The sequence below is a fragment of the Lutra lutra genome, chromosome X (genome assembly GCF_902655055.1).
Source record: "Lutra lutra chromosome X, mLutLut1.2, whole genome shotgun sequence".
Taxonomy (NCBI): Eukaryota; Metazoa; Chordata; class Mammalia; order Carnivora; family Mustelidae; genus Lutra; species Lutra lutra.
Window position 1 is genome coordinate 55,728,108 of NC_062296.1, and position 21,047 is coordinate 55,749,154.

Consider the following 21,047-nt stretch of genomic DNA (forward strand, 5'->3'; position numbering starts at 1 on the left):
TATATGGAAGAATAAGTGGGCAAGAATACCAAATAATACATTTGTTTAAAAAGGCAATGGTGGTAGACTTACCCTATCAGATTTAAAGCCTGTCATAAGGTGACAATTATCAAAACCGTATGATAGGGGGTTGAAAAAAGGCAAACAGTGAATTTTTTTTTAAAGAGATTCTAGGAATAGATTTAAGCTATTCTAAGAATATAGAGTATACTGGAAACATCTCTGAACTGGGGAAAGCAATCATTCTTTCTTTAATAAATGTTGGAATCTTAGGTATCAATATGGAGAATAATTAACTTAGATCCATAGCACATTGAATACTCTGTAGTAAATTCCAGAAAGCAGACAGTGGAATAGCAGATTTGTTCCAACTACGAATAGAAGACAAATTTGTGTCTGTTAAATGGAAGATATCATCAGAGACAAGATGGATGGTTTTAAATATATAAAAGTTGGGAGGAAAACCTTTGTACAACAAAATATAATAAAAAGCTAAACAACAGAATGAGGCAAATGTCTGGGGTCAGCATCACTGATAACAGTTGACTGTCCAAAAGATATAAAGAATGGATATAGATATAGGTCAGCTTTCAGATTTGGCTTCAAAAAAGGCAAGGAAACTGAGCAGGCAATGTACAGGTGAGAAACTCAAGGTGGTAAAATCACTGCATGGAAAAGTACAGTCTCACTAGCAATTAAAGAAATGTAAGCAGAAACAACTCCCACGTATCATGACCTGCTTTTTAAACTATCAACAATTAATGGAAATGATCAACAAATTATAAAACCCTATCTTGACAAGGCTGTGAGGAAGCCGTTCCTGGGAGCAACATAAAATTGCCTCAGTTTTCTTGGAGGACAACCTAGAAATATGTGACAAGAGTTATAAAACTGTTCATACCCTTTGACCCAGAAGACCCCGAAGGAAATAACCTACAAAAGGAAAAAAAATGATTTGTTTAAACATGTTCTTAGTAGTGCTATTTATGATCATGGAAAAGATTTACCCATCAAATAGATAGATCATCATAATGGAAACAGAACACAGCTATTAACAATGACAGGTATTAAAATATTGGGTCTTGCACAGAAACGAGTATTTGTAATAATACTAACCCCAGAAAGGCTAAATCCTAAATCACATGTTGAATGTTGAATCTGATAGTAGCCATATACAAAGAAAACTCAGAAAGGCAGCTAGTAAGCTGTAAATAGTTGGAGTTGAATACACAAGGTGTTTTGGGGGCACATGTCAAGTTGCAGGAATTGATCATAAAAAAAAGACAATCTAGGAAAGAGGATTGATTGGTTTGATTTAGGCCCAGGAAGTTAGAGATCAAGGGCTTTGGAAAAATCTACATACTGGTAAGACAGTGTTACTTACCAGGCATGCTTGATCTCACTGTTAACTAGAATTTATTTGCTAGAACTCTCAATCAACCAGCACATCTACATATTTAAGTCTGTGAGAACTTTGACATTCCTAGGGGTGTACATCACTAGACCTTTTCAAATTTCCAAATCTGTCGCTACCACTGCAACATAGCACCTCCCCACCCCCACCAATAAACACTGTATTACCTAGCTCAGAATCATCACTTTCTTAAGACGGTTCCATCACTTCGATCACCAACACTAGCTTATAGATAGTTGGCGCTTCGATGCCATTATTCATAAAGAAGCATATTTTCTCTCTGTCATGGTGACTGCATCTGTGTACCTTGTCAGCAACTAGAGACCCGTCAAACCATGTTGAGAGATGGCAGGCAGTGCCAAGCATTTGACGAGGCTTCCTCTTTTGCTGGGCGCCTCGTCCTATCAGCCAGTATTGTGATGCTTTGGAAGTCAAATACATACCCCTTGCAAAACGACCAGTTACTACACTTCGTGGATCTTTAGGGTTACTCTCAAAGGTTTAAAAGCTTAAATGTTAAATACATTCGGCCAGGAGAACTACTCTACAATGATAATTGAGCAACAAGAATGCCTTTTAAACCATCTGAGACAGAATCATGTTCTTTATAACTTTGGTATTAAGTCTTTCCATTGTATGCTAGGTCTTTGAAAGTCAGTACATTAATATCTGGTATACATGAGGACTCAAATAGACAACACGTCCTCTATTTCCCTGACCTGTGTCCATTGCTTAACCATGGTGGGTTAATAACTTGAATAACATCAGGATTCCCAGAACTTTTTGGAACTCCAGTATTCCCATAATTTTATTTTGTAAATCTTCATCCCAGTTGTCACATGCATGGTATGTATATAGTTAATTAAATGAATTTTGTTTTGAGAATTTTTTTAATGGCTTTATACCTCTTAAGACACCCTGATGAGTTGGGAACCTGGTAGGTAACAACTGATTAGAGCAGTAGAGCACAAAGTGTGATCCTGGACGAGTAGTACCATTATCATCTGGGAAATTGTTAGAAATAAAAATTCTCCACCCTGTTCCAGACCTACTAAATCAGAAATTCTGTGGACAGGACTCAGCAACCTGTGTATTAATAAGCCCTCCATATGGTTCTGATGCATGCCCAGGTTTCATTACCTCTGGATAGCAGCAAGTAGAGCCTTAATAACCTTGGCCAGCCCGATTCTCAGCTGAATTATTCTTGTGTCAGACCCTCCAGGTCCCCCAACAGTGTGTTATTTACTCCTAAAATGTCTTCTATTAAGCCTCTTGAGAAGGGTATTCAAACACTGAAGAGGCAGCATGTTGCATGGGCAAAAGTGTGGACGTTGGAGTTAGATGGAAATTCTGGCCACTATTCCCTTTGTGTTCTCCAGTTGTTTAACCTCCCTGAGCCTCATTTCTAATACAGCTGAGAGAATACCCACTCCAGAACATTCTCTCAAGAGTTAAAACAGGTCTGTCAACTGTCCAGCCCTGTGCCTGATGGACTCTGAGTAAACATAGGACCGATTGTTACCATCCCTTACTGCCATGTCCATGACACTGTAAAATCCAGAGGAGTAATGGGAAGAGCTTCTTGGAAATTCCAAGTTGGGGCCATTGGAGAGGGGAAGCAAGGCTTTACCCAGGACAGCCCCAATAAAGCAAGGATTTCTCTGATCTCTTCAAAGGACACTTGGCACCAGCCTACTGGGGCAAGTCCTGCCACTTGCATTTTTCATTGCCAGACTAATTGTTCCTTACTTGAAGTTCTGTAGACCCAGAGGCAGGGAAGGGTGGCAACAACAATCATTCTCGGCCCTTGTCCCCCCCCCAATGTAAACCTCCTTGTGTCTCACTTCCTGGATCTTGCAAATATTTCCTTCAGCAATAACCTGGGAGTGGCTGTTTCTCTTGGAGCAGTCTTATCTTTTGGCTGCCGAGAAAAGGGAAAGGGGAGAGGGGCTGGACATGTGCACCCTTGCTGCTGAGATCCTGGAATACTAAGCTATTGTGGTGAGTTTAAAAGTAAAATTTCCAAAGAAGAAAACTTCAGAAGAGTGGAGGAAGAGGCAGGAGAAGATTGTTTTTCCATTCTCTGCAAATATTAGTTTTCATTTTCAATCACTATTAGGCCAAAAATATATATATTTTAACAAAAGGGGAAAATCTATTCATCAGAAGAAAATGTAACCTGTGCCAAGAGGAAAAGAGAAGAACAGCCCAGGACTTGGCAGGCAATTCGCTTTTGTTTTTGAGATGTAGTCTTCTTACTGGTGTCAACAAAGCCCTTTCTTACACTTAGCTTTCATGCTTCCATGCAAAGAGCTAATGTCTCCATGGACACCTGGGGATGACTTCGGTGTGAATACCTTTTGCCTCACCCTAGGAGCCCTTGCTCTAGTGGGATTGCCCATTGGGGTCAGATAAGGCAAGTTCCAGCCTACATACAAGGGCTTCTTACTAGCTGGGAAAATGATTTACCACCCCCACCTTTCTAAAAGATGTTATTTATTTATTTGAGAGAGAGAGAGAGAGAGAGAGAGTGCAAGCGGTGGGGAGGAGCAGAGGGAGAAAGAAGCAGACTTCTCGCTCAGCAGGGAGCCCAATGACATGGGGCTGGATTCCCAGGACTCCAGAATCATGACCTGAACTGAAGGCAGACACTTTACCGACTGAGCCACCCAGGCACCCCTGAATTACCCCTTTTAAGTTTCAGGATTCTTACATGTCCACTGGCAATGATGGCACCAACTTTGATGGGTTGGTGTGAAGATTAATAGAAAAACATACGCGAAAGTGCATAAAGCAGTGCCTAATACACACTAGGAAGTAAGAAATCATAGCTCATTTCCCTTAATGAAACTCCTTATCCTTGTCCCAAAGTAGAGTTGTAGATTTCTGTGCATATAGACAGCTTGAGCCCTTGGAAAACAGGACTGTTAGGAAGCCAGTAACCTTCATTTGAGCTGACACACTTCAGTGGAAGCCTTCCATTCCTCAGGTTGCTTCAGCTCTAGTGCCTCAAGGAAGGGACTATGTCAGTTTTGCTCTCCCTTTGATCTGGCCACCTTGCACAGTAGAATATTCAATTGCCGTGTGGAAGGACTTGTACACACACTGACCCAGCTGATCCCATTGAAGTTTCTCCTTTCTCTTTGCGGGGTCATGCCCACTTCTTCTCCCCTGATACAAGTGATTCTGCCTACACAGGCCATGTAAGTGGGGAGGGGTAGTACTTTAAAATTGGGATTGATGGGGGGCCTGAGTGGCTCAGTCAGTTAAGCATCTGCCTTAGGCTCAGGTCATGATCCCAGGGTCCTGGGATCGAACCCCACGTCAAACTCCTTGCTCAGCGGGGAGCCAGCTTCTTCTCCCTCTGCCTGCCTCTCCCCCTGCTCGTGCTCTTTCTCTCTGTCAAATAAATAAAATCTAAAAAAAAAAGAATGTTTCTTTAAAAAATCATAAAAACCAAAATAAAATTAGGAGTGTTGCAGAGAATAGCAATTTTCAGGTTGCCTTGTCAGAGCACAATGCCCTCAGGTAAGGTTACAGTGCCATGAATTAGGACATCAAATATCTAGAAGGGCATGTTTGTTTCTTCCAACTGATTCTGGAGTTGTCCACCTATAGGTAAATCCTGTAAGGCTGGCATAAATGGTTAGTACCCGAACAAGACAACTTAGAATATCGAATCCTTTTGATTTTCACACTGCTCTGAAACCTCAACTTGGTTTGTTTTTTGTGTTTTTTTTTTTTTAATTATCTGTCCCTTTTAAGGAGATGAGCAGAGTGAGTAAATGAGCCCAGAGTTAAAATCCTTGGTTAGCTTGGGCTTCCTAGCTAGGTACCCATGTGGCTGAGCTGAGACCCGAGATCTCCCGGTTTCTTGGTTGTTGAGCAGAGCTGAATATTAACTAGGGAACAGTACAGTCCAACTCCTTTGGTAAGAACAAGGAGCAAGGCCGAAGCATACAGCAGTGAAGGTTGTACACTGCACAACTGGCACAACCATACGCAGCGGCTCTGAGTAAGGGACTCTGTTCTAACAATAAACATAGTTCTGTCATCTGTCATTATTAATCACCTTTCCATGTACCCAGCATTGCTGCTACGTCCTTTTTATACAGGTAATCCTCACAACGGTGTTGTAAGATAAATATTTTCCTGAAACTGAGATAAATTAAATGCTGCCTGCAAGGTCATGCAGCTTTTGGGTTTTGGAGCCTGATTTTACATTTTTACTCGAATGCAGACCCAAGTCTTTCTGACACTGGGTTATTTCCACTCTACTCTCTTGCCTTGCCTTTCCTGTGCTCTGGTGAGGGAAGAGGAAAGGGTGGTAAATTTGAGTACTCTTGTCACCCCAGTTGCAGGACATCAACCCAGTGAGGGCCTTTGGAGACCTTGCTGTCACCACCTGCATTTCATAATGCAGCTAGACTGGAGATGAAGGCAGAGAAGGGAGAGAGGCAGGGCAAGAAGGTGGGAAGCTGTGTGGTGATGGGGGGAAGACAGGCTAAATAGATGGGAAGCAAACCTAACTGGAACAAAGAACTCTGTCCCCCTATCTCCATCCCAAACTGTAGCCCTCCCATCGTTTTCACCCTGGACGCTTGTTTCCATAGTAGGGTCTCAGAACCACTTGTATTAGAATCCCTTGGGGGCAGTTGTTAAAAATGCAGATTCTCAGGCATCACCACAGAGGTACTAAATCCCAATTTCTGCGGGGGAGGCTCACCAATTTGCATTTTCAACAACCACTCTGGGTAATTTCACTCAAGAGCCATTTTGATTAGAAACAACTGTCCCAGACCAGTGTTTTCCAACTTTTTTGGATCATGCACCCTCTTCAGAAAGAATTTGGAGCATGCACTTTCAGTATATGTTGGTAGTTTATTAATAAATCCCTTATATGTACTAATTTCCTAATATTTATATTTTTAAATGCAAAACAAAAATAGGTGACATTTTTGCAATAGTGTTCTTAGATGAGACTGGTTTCTCGTTTGTCTTTATGTATATTCTAGTTGTTGGGTTTTGGTATTGACATTATGCAGGATTCTTTTCTTTTCCCTCAATAGATTCCAGAGTCTAGGAAGTGTAAATAGCATTGAGGTTGTCTGTTCCTTGAAGGTTGGTAGAATTAACACAAGATCATGTGAGCGTGCTATCTTTTTTTTTTTTTGTCAAATTTATTAACATTGTTTCCTATGATAACAGGTGCATTTAAATATTTCCACTCTTCTGCAATCGGTTTTGGTAACTTTTATTTTCCTAGAAAAACATCCTAAGCTTTCTAATTTGTTTCATAGAGTAGAACAAAGTATTCTCTTACTCTTTTCATTTACTCTGCAACTGTGGTTATTTCTCCATTTCTAATTTTGTGCATTTGGGGTTTTTAATTAGATTAGCAAGTGGTTTATCTTTTTTATTGTTTTATATTTTCTTTTGAAGTAGTAGCTTTTGGATTTAATTATTAATTCTATCATTTGTTTTCCAGTGTAGTAATTTCTGCCATTAGTTTTCTTTCTGCTTTGCTTAGGTCTATTTTTGTGGCTCTTTTCTTGACATCTTTTGTTCAATGCTTAATTCATTGATCTTAATTTGTTCTTATGTATTAATGTAAGCATTGAAGGCTACAGATTTTCCTGTGACCACTGCTTTATTCAGTCAAATTTTCTAGCTTCTGATATTTCATTGTTATTTTTTAGGTATTCTTCAATTTCAGATCAGATCCCTTCTTTGACTATATTGGGGGATATTTTCTTCCCTTTTATTTTCTATGTACTAGAAGCTTTTGTCTTTCATTTTTGTTACTAATTTCTTGTGTTGTTATGTTGTTATTAGGTACCATTATTTGTACTTCTTTCATTATTGGCTTAATATGGAGTCAATGTAAGAATGAACAGTTCAATGGACCCTTGAGAATGGAGAAAGTTAAGTGTTCCCATTATCTTAGTTTTGACTGTCATATCTGTCATCAGCTGAAACAGCCTCATAGTTCATTGCTCCCTTTTTCTACCTTTGCATTTCCTATGGCTTTGCTTTATGAATTATGATGCTATGTTATTTGACACATAAAGATTTAGGGTAGTTAGATCTTAATCATGTGTTCTAGCCACTAATTCATAGTGCCCCTCTTTGTCTTCTTATTTGATTTTTGCCTTTAATTCTACTTTGTAGGTGGCTCAGTTGGTTAAGTGTCTGCCTTCAGCTCAGGTCATAATCTTGGGGTCCTGGGATCAAATCGCACATCCAGCTTCTTGCTCAGTGGGGATCCTCTCCCTCCACCCTACTTGTGCTCTCTCTCTCTCTGACAAATAAAATCTTTAAAAAAATAATTCTACTCTGTTATGATATGAATATCATGGTTGTTGGGTTTTTTTCATTTTTGGCATGAATCCATTTATTTTATGGAAGTACACTTGATACACAAAGTTACATTACCTTCAGGTATACAACATAGTGATTTGAGAAGTCTATACATTATGCTGTGCTCACAAGTGTAACTGGAGCCCTGTATCTCCCACTCCCCTTTGCCCATTTTGCCCATCCCCTCTCCCCCAAGATGTACCTATCTGATTACCATCAGACTGTTTTCTGCACCTATGGGTCCATACCCGCTTTTTATTTATTTGTTCCTTTTGTTTTTTAGATTCCACATATGAGTGAGATTATATGGTATTTATCTTTCTCTATCTGACTTATTTCACTTACCATAATACCATCTAGGTCCATCTGTATTGTTGCAAATGGCAAGATCTCACCCTCTTTTATGGATGAGTAATATCCCTGTGTGTGTATGTGTGTGTGTGTGTGTGTGTGTGTGTGTGTGTGTGTGTGTATACCATCTTCTTTATCCATTCATCTGTTGACAACACTTGGGTTGCTTCCATATCTTGGCTATTTTAAATAAAGCTGGATTGAACATGGGGGTGCAGATATCTTTTCAAATTAGTGTCTTTGTTTTCTTTGGGTAAGTACCCAATGGAATTTATGGATCATATGATATTTCTATTCATTAATTCACTTATTAAACAAAATTTATTAAATGCCTACTGTGTTGCCAGGCACTAGGTACTAAATAAATGAGACACATAAGATCCTTGCCTTCATGGGGCTTACATTTTAGTTAGAGAGTGGAGCATGAAATAAACAGGTAAAAGTAGGTATGTGATATAATGTTAAGAGGGGATGTGTGTTCTGAGAAAGAACACAAAAGAAAAAGGATAGAACACAAAAGAAAGAAGGATAAGCCATCTCTATTTTAGATAAGGACGTCAGGAAAGTCCTCTGCCTGATAGCATTTGTCAACCTTTTACTCTCTACTCACCACCTTGTTTGTTCCCTTCTGGAGAAAATGCCAGGTGGAACACTTTGCACACAAGGAGGAACTTAAACTCTTAAGGAACTATAGGTGGGCAAAGACCCAAATAAGAAGGGATAGTGGATGGACGTGTGAAGGTGAATTTCTGATCCATGTGAGTGATGAGCTAGCCACGATGGGGACTGGAGATGAGTTCACTGAAGGAGATTTGGTTCTTCATTCTCTCTGAGCTTGGCTACCATTATGTATATGATTATTTTTAAAAGAAATATTCTAAGTCTTCAATATGACTATTGAATGGGTATTCTGTCTGATGATTTAATTGAACTTCTGGAATTTCCTGTCACTAGGCAGTACTTAGCATGATGCTGATTGCTCACAGGCTACAGCAGGAAACCAGATCTTCTGGTTTAGAGGCTTAACTCTTTATACTCTGAGACTGAAGAGCTGTCCTTTGACTTTGGTCACTCTTTATTATACAGAAGCTTGACTTTTTATGCATATTTTTATACTTATTTAAATCAGCCTGGACTTCTTTCTTTGGATATTTTTTCAATTGCTTATAAGATGAGAATCTCATTTTCCCTCACAAGTGACAGTCCTTTTAATCTGTTTATAGTTTTTTTTCTTTTAAACATAGAATATATATACATATATACACATATAACACATACATTAAAATACACACACACACACACACGTACCCTTAATTCTTGAATCTGGAATTTATTTGGGTACATAATAGAGGGTGCAGCTCCAAATATTGCTGTTCTGCAGTTATCTCAAAAAAAAATTTTAAGACAGTATTTCTTTTAAAGGTTTTATTTATTTATTTAAGATAGAGCAAGAGTGAGAGAGAGAGCACAAGCAGGGGGAACAGCAGGCAGAGGGAGAAGCAGGCTCTCCACTGAGCAGGGAGTTCGATGCAGGGCTCGATCCTCGGACTCTGAGATCATGACCTAACCCGAAGGTAGATGCTCAACTGACTGAGCCACACAAGCACCCCTCCAAAAAAATTTTCTTAAAAAATCATTCTTTATCTCCTTCTTATAGAAGGTGAATTAAATATGATGTTTTTATAGATCGATGTGTTTCTGGGGTTTTCATCCTGTTCTATTAATCAGTAACACACTGTTTTAATTATAATTGCTTTATAATATGCCTAATCCCTCACCCCCACTTCTTCTGTAGCAAAATACTTCTCAATATTATATCTTACTTTAAGTTTCAAGTTAATAAAAAAAGGTTATTGTTAAAAATTCCTGTTGAGAATTCTGACTAGAATTGCATTAGAAGGAGCTATTTTAAACCCAAAATTGTAGATATTTGTGAATTGCCTACTTGATATTTTTTGGTAGAAGTATAAAAACATGGACAGAAAGCATGTCAAATTCACGATACAGCGTGCATCTGGAGAAGCAGCAGGTGAATAGAAGTGGGGAGTGAAAACAAAGGGTATTATGTATTTGTTTTAAAAAAAAATCACCAAGTATAGATGGCAGAGTATTAAAATGTGCTAATCCTGGGCAGTAGGTGGGAACATGAATATTTATTATAGCAATCTCTGTATGTTTCTAAATATTTAACATTTTTCATGATTAAAACCAAAGCAAACAAAAACAATATAACAGAATAACCAGACTTGTAAGCCCCAGTACACAGCACATTCAATCGGAGTGCTATGGCATGGGGTACTGTGTGTATCCAGTCTTTAGAGCTAGACTGTCCAGGTTCAAATCCTAGCTCTACCACTTACCAGCTTTATGACCCGGAGCAAGTTACTTAACCTGTCCGTGCCTCAGTTTTCCTGGCTATAAAATTGAGATGCTAATAATAGCTAGCTTCTGGGGTCATTTGTGAATATTAACTAGGACACAAAGCACTTAAAATAGTGCCTGGCATTTAGTACATACTTGATTCTTAGCTATCAATACTGAGTGCTAGTATTACTACTCTTATGATTGCATTTACTATGTATATTTGCATTGTTCTATGGCCATCTTGAAGTTTGCAGAAATGATGTTATCCAAAACATGGGGCCATCTGAATCTTGCTTGTTTTACACACTCTCCATCTTACTGTTTTGCAGGGAAATGGCTCATTCCAAGGCTAGCTTGTCTTGGGCAACACCGTTCCATCCTTGCCTTGAGAACCCAGCACTGGACTTGTCAAGCTACCGAGCGATCTCTTCCCTTGACCTTCTCGGAGACTTCAAGCACTCCTCGAAAGAAACAGAGGAAACTTCCACTTATGAGGAGGGGAGCTCCATGGCCTCCATGCCCCGCCCGCTGCGGAGTCGTGCCTTCTCAGAGAGTCACATCAGCTTGGAGCCACAGAGCTCTGGGGCCTGGGGGCAGCATAGGAGAGAGCTCTTTACCAAAGTTGATGAGACCCAGCGGGATCCTCTGGGAGCCCGAAAGAAGGCCTTTCCTCCTCCTCGCCCTCCTCCTCCCAACTGGGAGAAGTACAGGCTTTTCCGGGCAACCCAGCAGCAGCAGCAGCAGCAGCGACAGAAGCAGCAACAAGAGGAGGAGGAAGAGGAGGAAGAAGAGGGAGAAGAGGAGGAAGAGGAGGAAGGGGGAGAGGAGGAAGGGGAGGAGGAAGAGCTGCCCCCCCAGTATTTCAGTTCAGAAACCACTGGTAGCAGTGCCCTCCATCCTGAAGAGGTCCTGGAGCAGCCACAACCCCTGGGCTTTGGCCACTCGGAGGCTTCGAAGCAGAGCTCACAGAGCCACCCAGCAGAACAAGAGTCCTCTGGTCTCCACCCCAGCGATTTCCTGCCTCCAGTGAGGGTCCACTTGGGATCTCAACCTGAGAAGACTCAGCCCCCTTGCTGTTACAGTACGGGTGGGCTTTGGAGGACATCAGAGAAGGAAATCGCCAACTCCCCCAAGTAAGTGCTTATGAAAAACATGTCCCCAACACGGCTGCAGCGTGAGTTTGAACTTCACCTCCACTGTTTACCACCTGTGTGACATTGGCTTAACCGAGTAATTAAACTGTTCCCAACCTCACATTTTTCTCACCAGGAAAACGGGCATGATGATACCCATTCCACATGGTTGTCATTAAGATGAAGACAAGCTCTATAAAGTAGAGAGCCCTGTGTGTAGCTCATAGTAGGTGCTTGGTAAATGGTAGTTGTTGAGGTTCTTAAATATCACTATCCAAATACTATCTTATTTCTCAGTTTGCCTTTAAGATATGCATCAGTGTCAGGCCCCTGAGCCAGAACACATTAAACCCGTTGTTGCCTCCTGGCATTTCCCCAAAGCCTGGCTCAGGCTCTTTCCTGCCTTTTCTTTTGCTCACTCTCTAGAAGGAGAGGCCTGCTCACAGCCTGACCAGCCTCTGCTCCAGGACCTGTCTGGGCTTTGAAACTCCTCCCCCAGTTGTTCCTGGGGCTGGGCGCTTTATGCCCTGCCCATTCCTTACAACAGTTAAGGTCACTCTTAGCTGCCTCTTCCACTTTCTCCAACACCCCCAGCCCTGTTACCCTGCCTCTTTGCATTTGCTTCGGTGGGCCATAGACAGCAGTTGATGGGGTGGGCAGGGAGGCCAAACAAAGCAGGAGGGTAGTCTGGACACGGGGCTGCTGGTGTCTGTTTGCCTCCCTGTGCCTGTGCTCATCAGCATGGCATACAGTGCCTGGTGGTTGTCGTCTTAGCTCCAAAGCAGAAGAGCTCTGGCTTCAGCTCTGCCGGGCGTCCTGCAGAGAGCTCAGCCCACACTCTGCTGGGGGAGCGGCTGGGGGGGCAAGTGTCTATACTGTAAGTGCTTTCTTCAAATCCCCTTACAGATGGAACAGGCCTGAGACACTGTTGCTATTAGAAGTACCTTGTTTTCCTGTCTCTTACCCACCCACAGCTCCTTTACCCGGCAACCTGGACTTAGTAGAGTTTTCCAGCACCAGGTCAACAAGCACAGCGCAACAGGGCCCAGCTAGCTCCTAGACACCATGAGAATCTCTCATTGGAGCCCTCATGGCTGCTTCTCGAGCTGTCCATCTAGCTGGAGAGTGTTCTTACTGTGATGAGAACATGCTTTGTGGAAAGTGACTGTGGTTGCTTCCTGTCCCGGCAGGGAGAAGGGAAGGTGACCTAGCAGAGAGTAGGCACTTAACATTTAAGAAGACAGAACAGATAAACGAATAGCTGAACGGGTATTAAGCATTTGCTGTGGGCCACACACCGCTAGTCGTTTTATCCCCCTGATTTCTTTTAACCCCCAATAGCCTTGTGGGCCATTTGACAGATGATTCCCATTTGACAGATGAAGAAATTACAGCTGAGGAAAATAAGGGACTAACAGACTCCGATCCGAAAGTTAGACCTGCATGCTCTAAAACCTATGCTTCATTTGCTATCCTAGGCAGCCTCTCTCAGAAAGATCCTGTTCTTGCAACCAGCAAGGCCTTTACGAGGCCTTTGGGCCCCTGTAGGGCAGAGGGTCCCAGCGGTCATAGTTACAGGGCCCAAACTTGCCCCTTTCAGCCTCCTACTCCTTCCTCCTTTTATGTACCTCCATTCACCTTGGTGTCTTGGCCAGAGAGAAGGAAACTGCTATTACTAAAGATCTTGTAATCCGTTCCAGAGATTTATTTTGTTTAATGACTATAGGATGCAAGGGGAAACATCTGTTTGCACACAGCCCTAGCTAGCTGTGGTTGCAGAGAATCAGTTATAGATGCCTCTTTGAATGGTGTGGATTTAAGGAACAGCATTATTCCCAACAAAGCTAATATTTTTTAAAATTTTTTATTTTTTTTACTTTTCAGTGTACTAGAATTCATTGTTTATGCACCACACCCAGTGCTCCATGCAATATGTGCCCTCCACAATACCCACCACCAGGCTGGCCCAACTTCCCACCCCCCACCCCTTCAAAACCCTCAGATTGTTTTTCAGAGTCCATAGTCTCTCATGGTTCATCTCCCCCTCCAATTTCCCTCAATTCCCTTCTCCTCTCCATCTCCCCATGTCCTCCGTGTTATTTCTTATGCTCCACAAATAAGCAAAACCATATGATACTTGACTCTCTCTGCTTGACTTATTTCACTCAGCATAATCTCTTCCAGTCCCATCCATGTTGATAGAAAAGTTGAGTATTCATCCTTTCTGATGGAGGCATAATACTCCATAGTGTATATGGACCACATCTTCCTTATGCATTCGTCCATTGAAGGGCATCTTGGTTCTTTCCACAGTTTGGCGACTGTGGCCATTGCTGCTATGAACATTGGGGTACAGATGGCCCTTCTTTTCACTACATCTGTATCTTTGGGGTAAATACCCAGTACTGCAATTGCAGGGTCATAGGGAAGGTCTATTTTTAATTTCTTAAGGAATCTCCACACTGTTTTCCAAAGTGGCTGCACCAACTTGCATTCCCCAACAGTGGAAGAGGGTTCCCCTTTCTCCACATCCTCTCCAACAACACGTTGTTTCCTGTCTTGTTATAATATACTTTTTTGCCTACTTCCTATGTGCCAAGCATTGTTCTAAGCACTTTTGTGTGTTGATGGATTTAATCTTCACAACCAGCCTATGAAATAGATACCATTAGTGTCCTACATCTTGTAGGTGAGAAAAGTGTGGCACAGAGGAACTAAAGATCACAGGGTGTCGGAACCCAGGTCGTGTGACTCACTGTGCCCATTACATCCTCCCAGAATCTCTGGACTCCTCCAGATCATATTCCAGACCCTGGGAGAGCATAGGGTTCTAACCGGAAGGAAGTCGCTTTAAGATTTTTTAAGGGATAAGTCTTAGGGCTAGGTAGATGTATTTTGAATCTAAAATGCAAAAAAAAAAAAAGACATGCTAATTTCAGCCAGGTCAAACCAGAGCATCTCCATAACCCACATACTATTCAGTTACAAAATGCTAGGATACATATGAAAGCAGGTTAGTGAAATTTTCAAGTGTTAAGTCTCCTAACTCTGGCTTGAGTACAGGTATAGTTTACCTTCTGAGCTCTATGCATTTCCTCTCAGTGCTCTGCAGAAGGAATCTGATTTTTGCTTCAGTGTTCCTTATCAAATGCAGATTATGTTTCTTAGATTTCCTATAACTTCTGCCTTGTCCGTGGAGATTATGAGGACAGGAGCACTAAGACATAATGCCTAATATGATACACTGTGACATGGTACAGGGCTGTGTCTGCTGTGATCTGAGTCTATAATTAGCATATCCCTTAAAAAATATTTCCAGTTTTATTGAAATATAAGTGACATGCAGCCACATCCCTTTTTTTCCCCTTAATTCTGTACTTTCTCTTAGCATTTTCTGACTCTGAACTCTCTCACACATGTCCTATATATTTTTTCTTATAGGTAAGAATTCCCTAAGTTCATATATTCATATTCCTTCCAGAATGTTCTCTCTTGTCTGCTAACAAAGATCTAGTCCAGCCAGAAAATTCCTTACATGCAAGGTTTTATATGATGTCAGGTTGTCACTTTGGCAGGATGGCATAGTGACATAGTGGAGTTAGGTCGCCTCGGTCTAAATCTTGGGTCTGTCATTTACTATTTGGTGACCTTGAGGAAGTCACTTATCCTCTTCCACTTTCTCAGTGCCTCATGTTCCTTATCTGTAAAATGGTTGTCGTGAGCATTACATTTTTAATCTCTCTGTATACACACACACATACACCCCTCACATACAGAAAAACACATCATAGGACAGCTTCTAAGACATAGTAAGCCATGTCTGCATATTAGCTAGTGTTGTTCGTTTATTAGTGTTATTATCTTAAAAATCCACAGGTAAAATGAATACCTTGGATGAGGAATATTGGCATGCCCAAGTTTCTTTTGTGTGATGAATTAGGAGGCAGCATAGCATGAATCAGTAAATAGCTGTGGAGCCTTTTAACCATTATTTTTGACCTTTATCTAAGAGCTGCAAGTAGCTGCAAAAATGACTAATGAGTTTCTCCTATTTTTCCTTTCAAATAGCTAGAGGTTAGCAAAGGGTCAGTGACACAGACAGGTGGAGGGTTGGGGTGGCTGGTAAGCTCCAAGAATATAGTGGGGGTGGGCCTCCCTGTTGCATAAGCCATGGGTAGAATTATTTGCCCTTCTGTCACTGAAAGCTGACATTAAAGCATTTCTCTTTATTTCCTTCCTCACACCAGACCAGAAGTGTCGATGGCAGAAGAGTCCAAACCCAAGCCAGCGTGGAGCCAGAGCTACTTCTTCCCTGAGGAGCAGTTCTCTTTCGTGGGCTGGGGCTCTGAGAAGCAGCACCTCAGCCCCACGGGCTTCAGTGAACCCAAGACAACAGGGTCTGCCGCTACACTTGTCAAGCCCCTCGGTGCCACGGGTTACAATTTTTCCCCATTTCATTCTGCAACCATGGAGGAGGCTGGGGCCATTGGGGATATGCCCAAAGTGGAGAGATGCTATTCCTTCCCAGGCTGAAGGCCTGCCTCACAGGCAGTCTCAGAAGAGCTCATGATACATGTGGTAGGCTGTGACCAGTCCCTGGCAGGGGTGTTAACCCCAGCCTCCAGCATGGTGACCACTGCTGAAGTCACGGGTGTCCTCTTTGCTGTGGGTGATCTGCAGCGGAGGGGCCACGTCAATCAGGAGTGGCACCACCGGGAAAGAATAAATTATGAGAGTGTCCAGGAAAGCTGTGGGGTGCCTCTGTAAGCAAGTAGACTACATAGAGCTGGAGAGAGCAGCAATGCAGCCTTAGGCAGGAGGGAAGCCAACAGTCTTGGAGGATGAATAGCTAAGGTCTCAGATATATCCCTGCTACCTCCTCCCTCCCTGGGGATTTATATGCCAGGGCCATGAACTGAAGGGAATCATGGAAAATCAGAAGCTCAGAACTTTGTAGCCTCCTAGTCTTTCTGGATCTTAGTGGGGCGCTGACCAAACCAAATCATCCCTAAAGAATTTCCCCTACCTATTGAAGTCAGGGCCATAGAAATAGCCTTCTAAGTTCTCAAAGTTGGCCTTGCCTTGGCTTTTGGGTAATCTTCATGTGGCCGGTTGACATTTCAACAGTGATTCCTGGTCCATCATTTCCTTATTCCATAGCTCCTTGGTGAAGCAGGGTCCTGTTTTCACAAATGGGGAAATTAAGAAGCAGAAAGTTTAGGAGCCTCTCAACAGAGGTGTTCAAATGGTCATTCTTTGTTTCCACAGACAAGAATTTCAGCACTTCTCACCTCCTCTGGGGGCCCCAGGGATGCCTACCTCTTACTCAGCCTATTACAATATTTCTGTGGCCAAGGCAGAACTGTTGAACAAGTTGAAAGACCAACCCGAAATGGCAGAGATTGGCCTGGGAGAGGAAGAAGTTGACCATGAACTGGCTCAAAAAAAGGTGAAGTTTTCCAATATGTCTTAGATTTTTAGCATTTAATTTGTGTGATTGGAGGTTGACCTGCCCTCTACACTCTCTAGAACAACTTGGTACATCCCCGTACCAAGTTGTCCCCATTCAGTATGGACATCAAATTAGCCTCTTTGGGTTCCTCACAAATGCAACTCCGGTCTCTTTTTGATTCAGCCAATAAGAGTAATGATAGTAATAGAAGTCATCATCATCATCGTCACTGTGTCTCTCGAATCCCTAAAACAACTAGACAGTGATCCCCTTTATTCCAATTAAGAAGATTAGGTTGCCCAGGGTTATAGACCTACTGGTATATCCAGGACTTGAAGTCAAGACTGTCACACTTTCTACTTTACCATACCATCCCTCTGAAATTAGCCAGCCTTGTAAGTAACTTGGTGCCCATGGCACATCAGTTTTTGCCAGCAAGCTCAAACCAATAGCAGGCATTGATTGTATTCTCTGTATCACTTTCTGGGAGAGGGAATAGACTGACTAAGCCAAAAAAAAAAAAAAAAAGGAGAAAATAGAGGCTGGTAAATGTTAGTATTTATTTGCAAGAATAATCCATAATCTCTCAAAAATAGTAGAACAAGTGATAGAAATGCTCTTTTTGCTGCAAAGCCTCCCTGTTCTTCCTGTAAGCATCACTAGGCTAGTTTTCTAATCAAATTCCTGGAATCACTTTGCCCTCCCTGCACTTACCCATTTTATTTCGTAAGCAAATAGGGTTTCCATGGTAACCCCAAAGGCCTAATTTACCAGTTTGTGAACATCTGAACTCAATGTAAATTGCTCCTCTGCCCATGCTTCTCATTCAGGACATGACCTGTAGGAAAGCCCAACGCCATTTGCAGGAGACCCCCCACCACTTTCAAATCTGAAGCAAAATGTCAGGGAAAGAATTGGAAGCATGGTGGTATCAGAGTTGTATTGATTCAGATGCCTGCCTCCTTGGCTTCTGTGTTCCCTGAGCATGGCAAGGCTGCTTCCGGCTTACTCGGGACCTCTTTATTAGGAGCAAAGCTAATAAGAGTCTGACCAGGAAAAGAGAAAAATGACCAGAAATAGCAAAGCACGGAATATCAGGTAGTGATTTGAAGTGATTGTGGGGAAGCTAGGACAGCTTTTGTCTGAGGAAGACAGGTGAAGAAGGTCACCAATTTGCAATATCCTAGAAAAGCAACTCCTGCTCTAGCTGGGTCTGTGATGATTCCTCAGCTCTATCCAGTACACTTTCCCCAGGACTGAAGTTCAGGTTGCAAAGGTAGGTGCCAAGAACAAAGGGCTGTCTTCGTTTGCATCCTTCCAGATCTATGGAACGATGGAACCCAAGAGCTATGGTGGGTAGGTGATTTTCCAAGTTAATCGTTTGGCCCCCAGCCCTCCCTTGTCCCTGGCATTGAGTTTTGTTTGGGAAAGCAAAGGGGAGAGGTATAACTGGGACCCTCTTGGCATCTAATTAATTGTGTCGTGTCATTTGTAGCATTGATTCCTAATTCCCAGTGGGTTTTAGAATTTTCCCTACATGTAAACCTATGATGTTTCAGTCTTAAGATCATGGTGATCTCCTGACTTCTGACCAGTTCTGAAATAGATACCAGGCCCTGGACCCAGAGCAGACTCTCTTGGGACATTTCCTGGACATTTCTCCTTGGACATTTCTAAATAAACTACTAGAAAGGAACACATGCTAGAAAACAACAAGCCTGTGGTCCCACAGTGCCTGGGTGTGAATAATAATAAAACAAACCCTGAAGCAGGGTGTGTGGGTGGCTCAGTCAGTCGAGCATTCAGCTGTTGATTTCAGCTCAGGTCATGAGCTCAGAGTCATAATAAGGTAGAGCCTTGTGTTGGGTTACATGCTGGGTGTGGAGTCTGCTTAAGATTCTCTCTCTGCCCCTCCCCACCTGCTCGTGTGCACTCTCTCTCCCTCTCTCTACCTAAAAAAAAAATATATATATATATATATATGAAAAGAACAAACAAACACTGAAGAGTACTTCAATATATATACACAAGATACAAAGATACTGTTCTAAGTGTGTAACCTGTATTAACTCATTTTACTCTCAGAACAGTACTATGAGGTAAGTACTATTGTTATCCCATTTTTAGATGGGGAAATTGAAGCACAGAAAGGTTGAGTGATTTGCTCAAGGTTACACTGGTGCTTTGTGGCAGAACTGGGGTTCAAACCCAAGTAGTTTGGCACTAGTGTCCATGCCCTTAACCATAGTGTGATGCTGAGCAGAGACTGTGAGCAACCTGGGGCAGCTCACTTCTTGTTAGGACTGTGCACCAGGCAAGTATCTACTAGCTCAGAGTGTGTGATTGATAATAATAATAATAATAACAACAACAACAACAGCAGCAGCAGCAATACTAAACAGGTATTGAGCACTTAAGGTGCCAGGCAAAATACGAAGCATTTTACTTCTATGATCTCACTTAACCCTCACAATGGTGATGGGGAGGGGTAGGAGAAGAGAAGCTTCTCCAGTTTACAGATGAGGAAACGGAGGACTCCATGAGATTGGGTATCTTGCCCAAGGTCACACACTTTGGAGGGGGTGGAATTGGAATCCAGGCATCTCTGACTCCAAATGGCTGCTCTACTATACTACCTTCCTGTGAGTGGAGTTCCAGAACTGGTTACTCCCAGAGGCAAGACAGATCAGAAGACACAGGAAGTGCTTCTCTTAAGAAACTTATCATCAGGGCACCTGGGTGGCTCAGTCGGTTTAAGGGTCTGCCTTCGGCTCAGGTCATGATCCCAGGGTCCTGGGATTGAGCCCAGCATCAGGTTCCCTGCTCAGTGGGGAGCCTGCTTCTCTCTCTCCCTCTGCCTCTGCCTTCTGCTACCCCTGCTTGTGCTGTCGTGCACTCATGCATGCTCTTCCTCTCTCTCAAATGAATAAATAATATCTTTAAAAAAAAGAAACTTATCATCAGTAGAAGAGGGATCAGATGCACCCACGTAAAACAGGGAATGAACAACTTCAAATTACACTCTAGTGTTCTATTTCTGAAAGACAGGAGAGTTCAGAAAAAGAGATCATTGAAAGGAAGGGATATGGAGGCAGAAGCTTCCTGCAGGGAGGGTGGGAGCAAAGCTGGGCTCTGAAGAAAGAAGGGGATTAGTCAAAGTGAAGGAAGAGATGGAGAGCAGGTAGAACTGCATAAAGCAAATCAGGAACGCATGGATGAGTGTTGTAAATGCAGATGGAAAGGGGCAAATCCTGAAAGCTTGAATCTTGAGATTGGAATGGTAGGGTGGGGCCAGGCTGAATGACAGCAATAGCAGCCAGCCTTTATTAAACACTTAGTCCCTGCTAAGCCCATTGCACATATTATCTCATTCAACGAGGTGGGTACTGCAGTTATGCCCATTCAAGAGTGTAAAAGTCCATGAAGAAATTTGCCCAAGGTCACACAGCCAGGAAGGGGGCAGAACTAGAAGTCAGACCTAGTTTGGGGACTTCAGAACCCACAGTCTTATCCAAAAGGCCTCAAAAGCCAAACGGAGAGGGGGTAAAGAGCCAGCACAGTACCATGCACAGAAGGGGTACTTGAGTGGATTGAAGTACAATCCATGAAGCCAAAGGCAAACACTTGATGACAATGCTTTTCCAACCCATGCTCTCACAAGCATTCCAATTCCTATTTATTAAGTGGTCTCAGCAAGTATTTATTAAGTTACATCTGGCAAATGAGAATTAGTCCATGGGTACCACTTACCTGATGCCAAGAAATTTGGTGGTGGCAGAGTCCTACGAGGTCTGAAGAAATAGGTGGGAGAGAGGACACCTGTCCAGAAAACTGGAATTTCTCATGACTTGCTTGGGTTTCCTTTGTTTTTGAGAACACATAGAGTCTACCATCTTTTTCAGGGATCCCAAAACAGAGGTTACAGGCACAGATCAGTTTCCGTGAGTCCCCATTCTCATCCTTTGCCTCCTCC

The 21,047-nt window shown here is 42.4% G+C and overlaps 1 protein-coding gene and 1 long non-coding RNA gene across 6 annotated transcripts in view; one reads left to right on the top strand and one right to left on the bottom strand.

The window, feature by feature from the left end:
* Positions 1-21,047, top strand: part of SHROOM4 (shroom family member 4) — a 226,547-nt gene that overhangs the window by 200,218 nt on the left and 5,282 nt on the right. For 4 of the 5 annotated variants that reach the window (XM_047715785.1, XM_047715786.1, XM_047715788.1 and 1 more), the window contains 3 exons: positions 10,819-11,622; positions 15,870-16,019; positions 16,891-17,071. In XM_047715785.1, the coding sequence (XP_047571741.1) occupies positions 10,819-11,622; positions 15,870-16,019; positions 16,891-17,071 (1,135 nt within the window). Of the gene's footprint in view, positions 1-10,818; positions 11,623-15,869; positions 16,201-16,890; positions 17,072-21,047 lie in introns of those variants that run through there. The other variant, XM_047715789.1, reaches the window with a different exon arrangement.
* LOC125091798 (uncharacterized) lies at positions 10,961-21,040 on the bottom strand. Its single transcript, XR_007124760.1, has 3 exons — positions 20,825-21,040; positions 16,649-16,802; positions 10,961-11,076 (listed from the first exon to the last, which is right to left on the bottom strand). It is a non-coding gene; the product is annotated as an uncharacterized LOC125091798 (long non-coding RNA).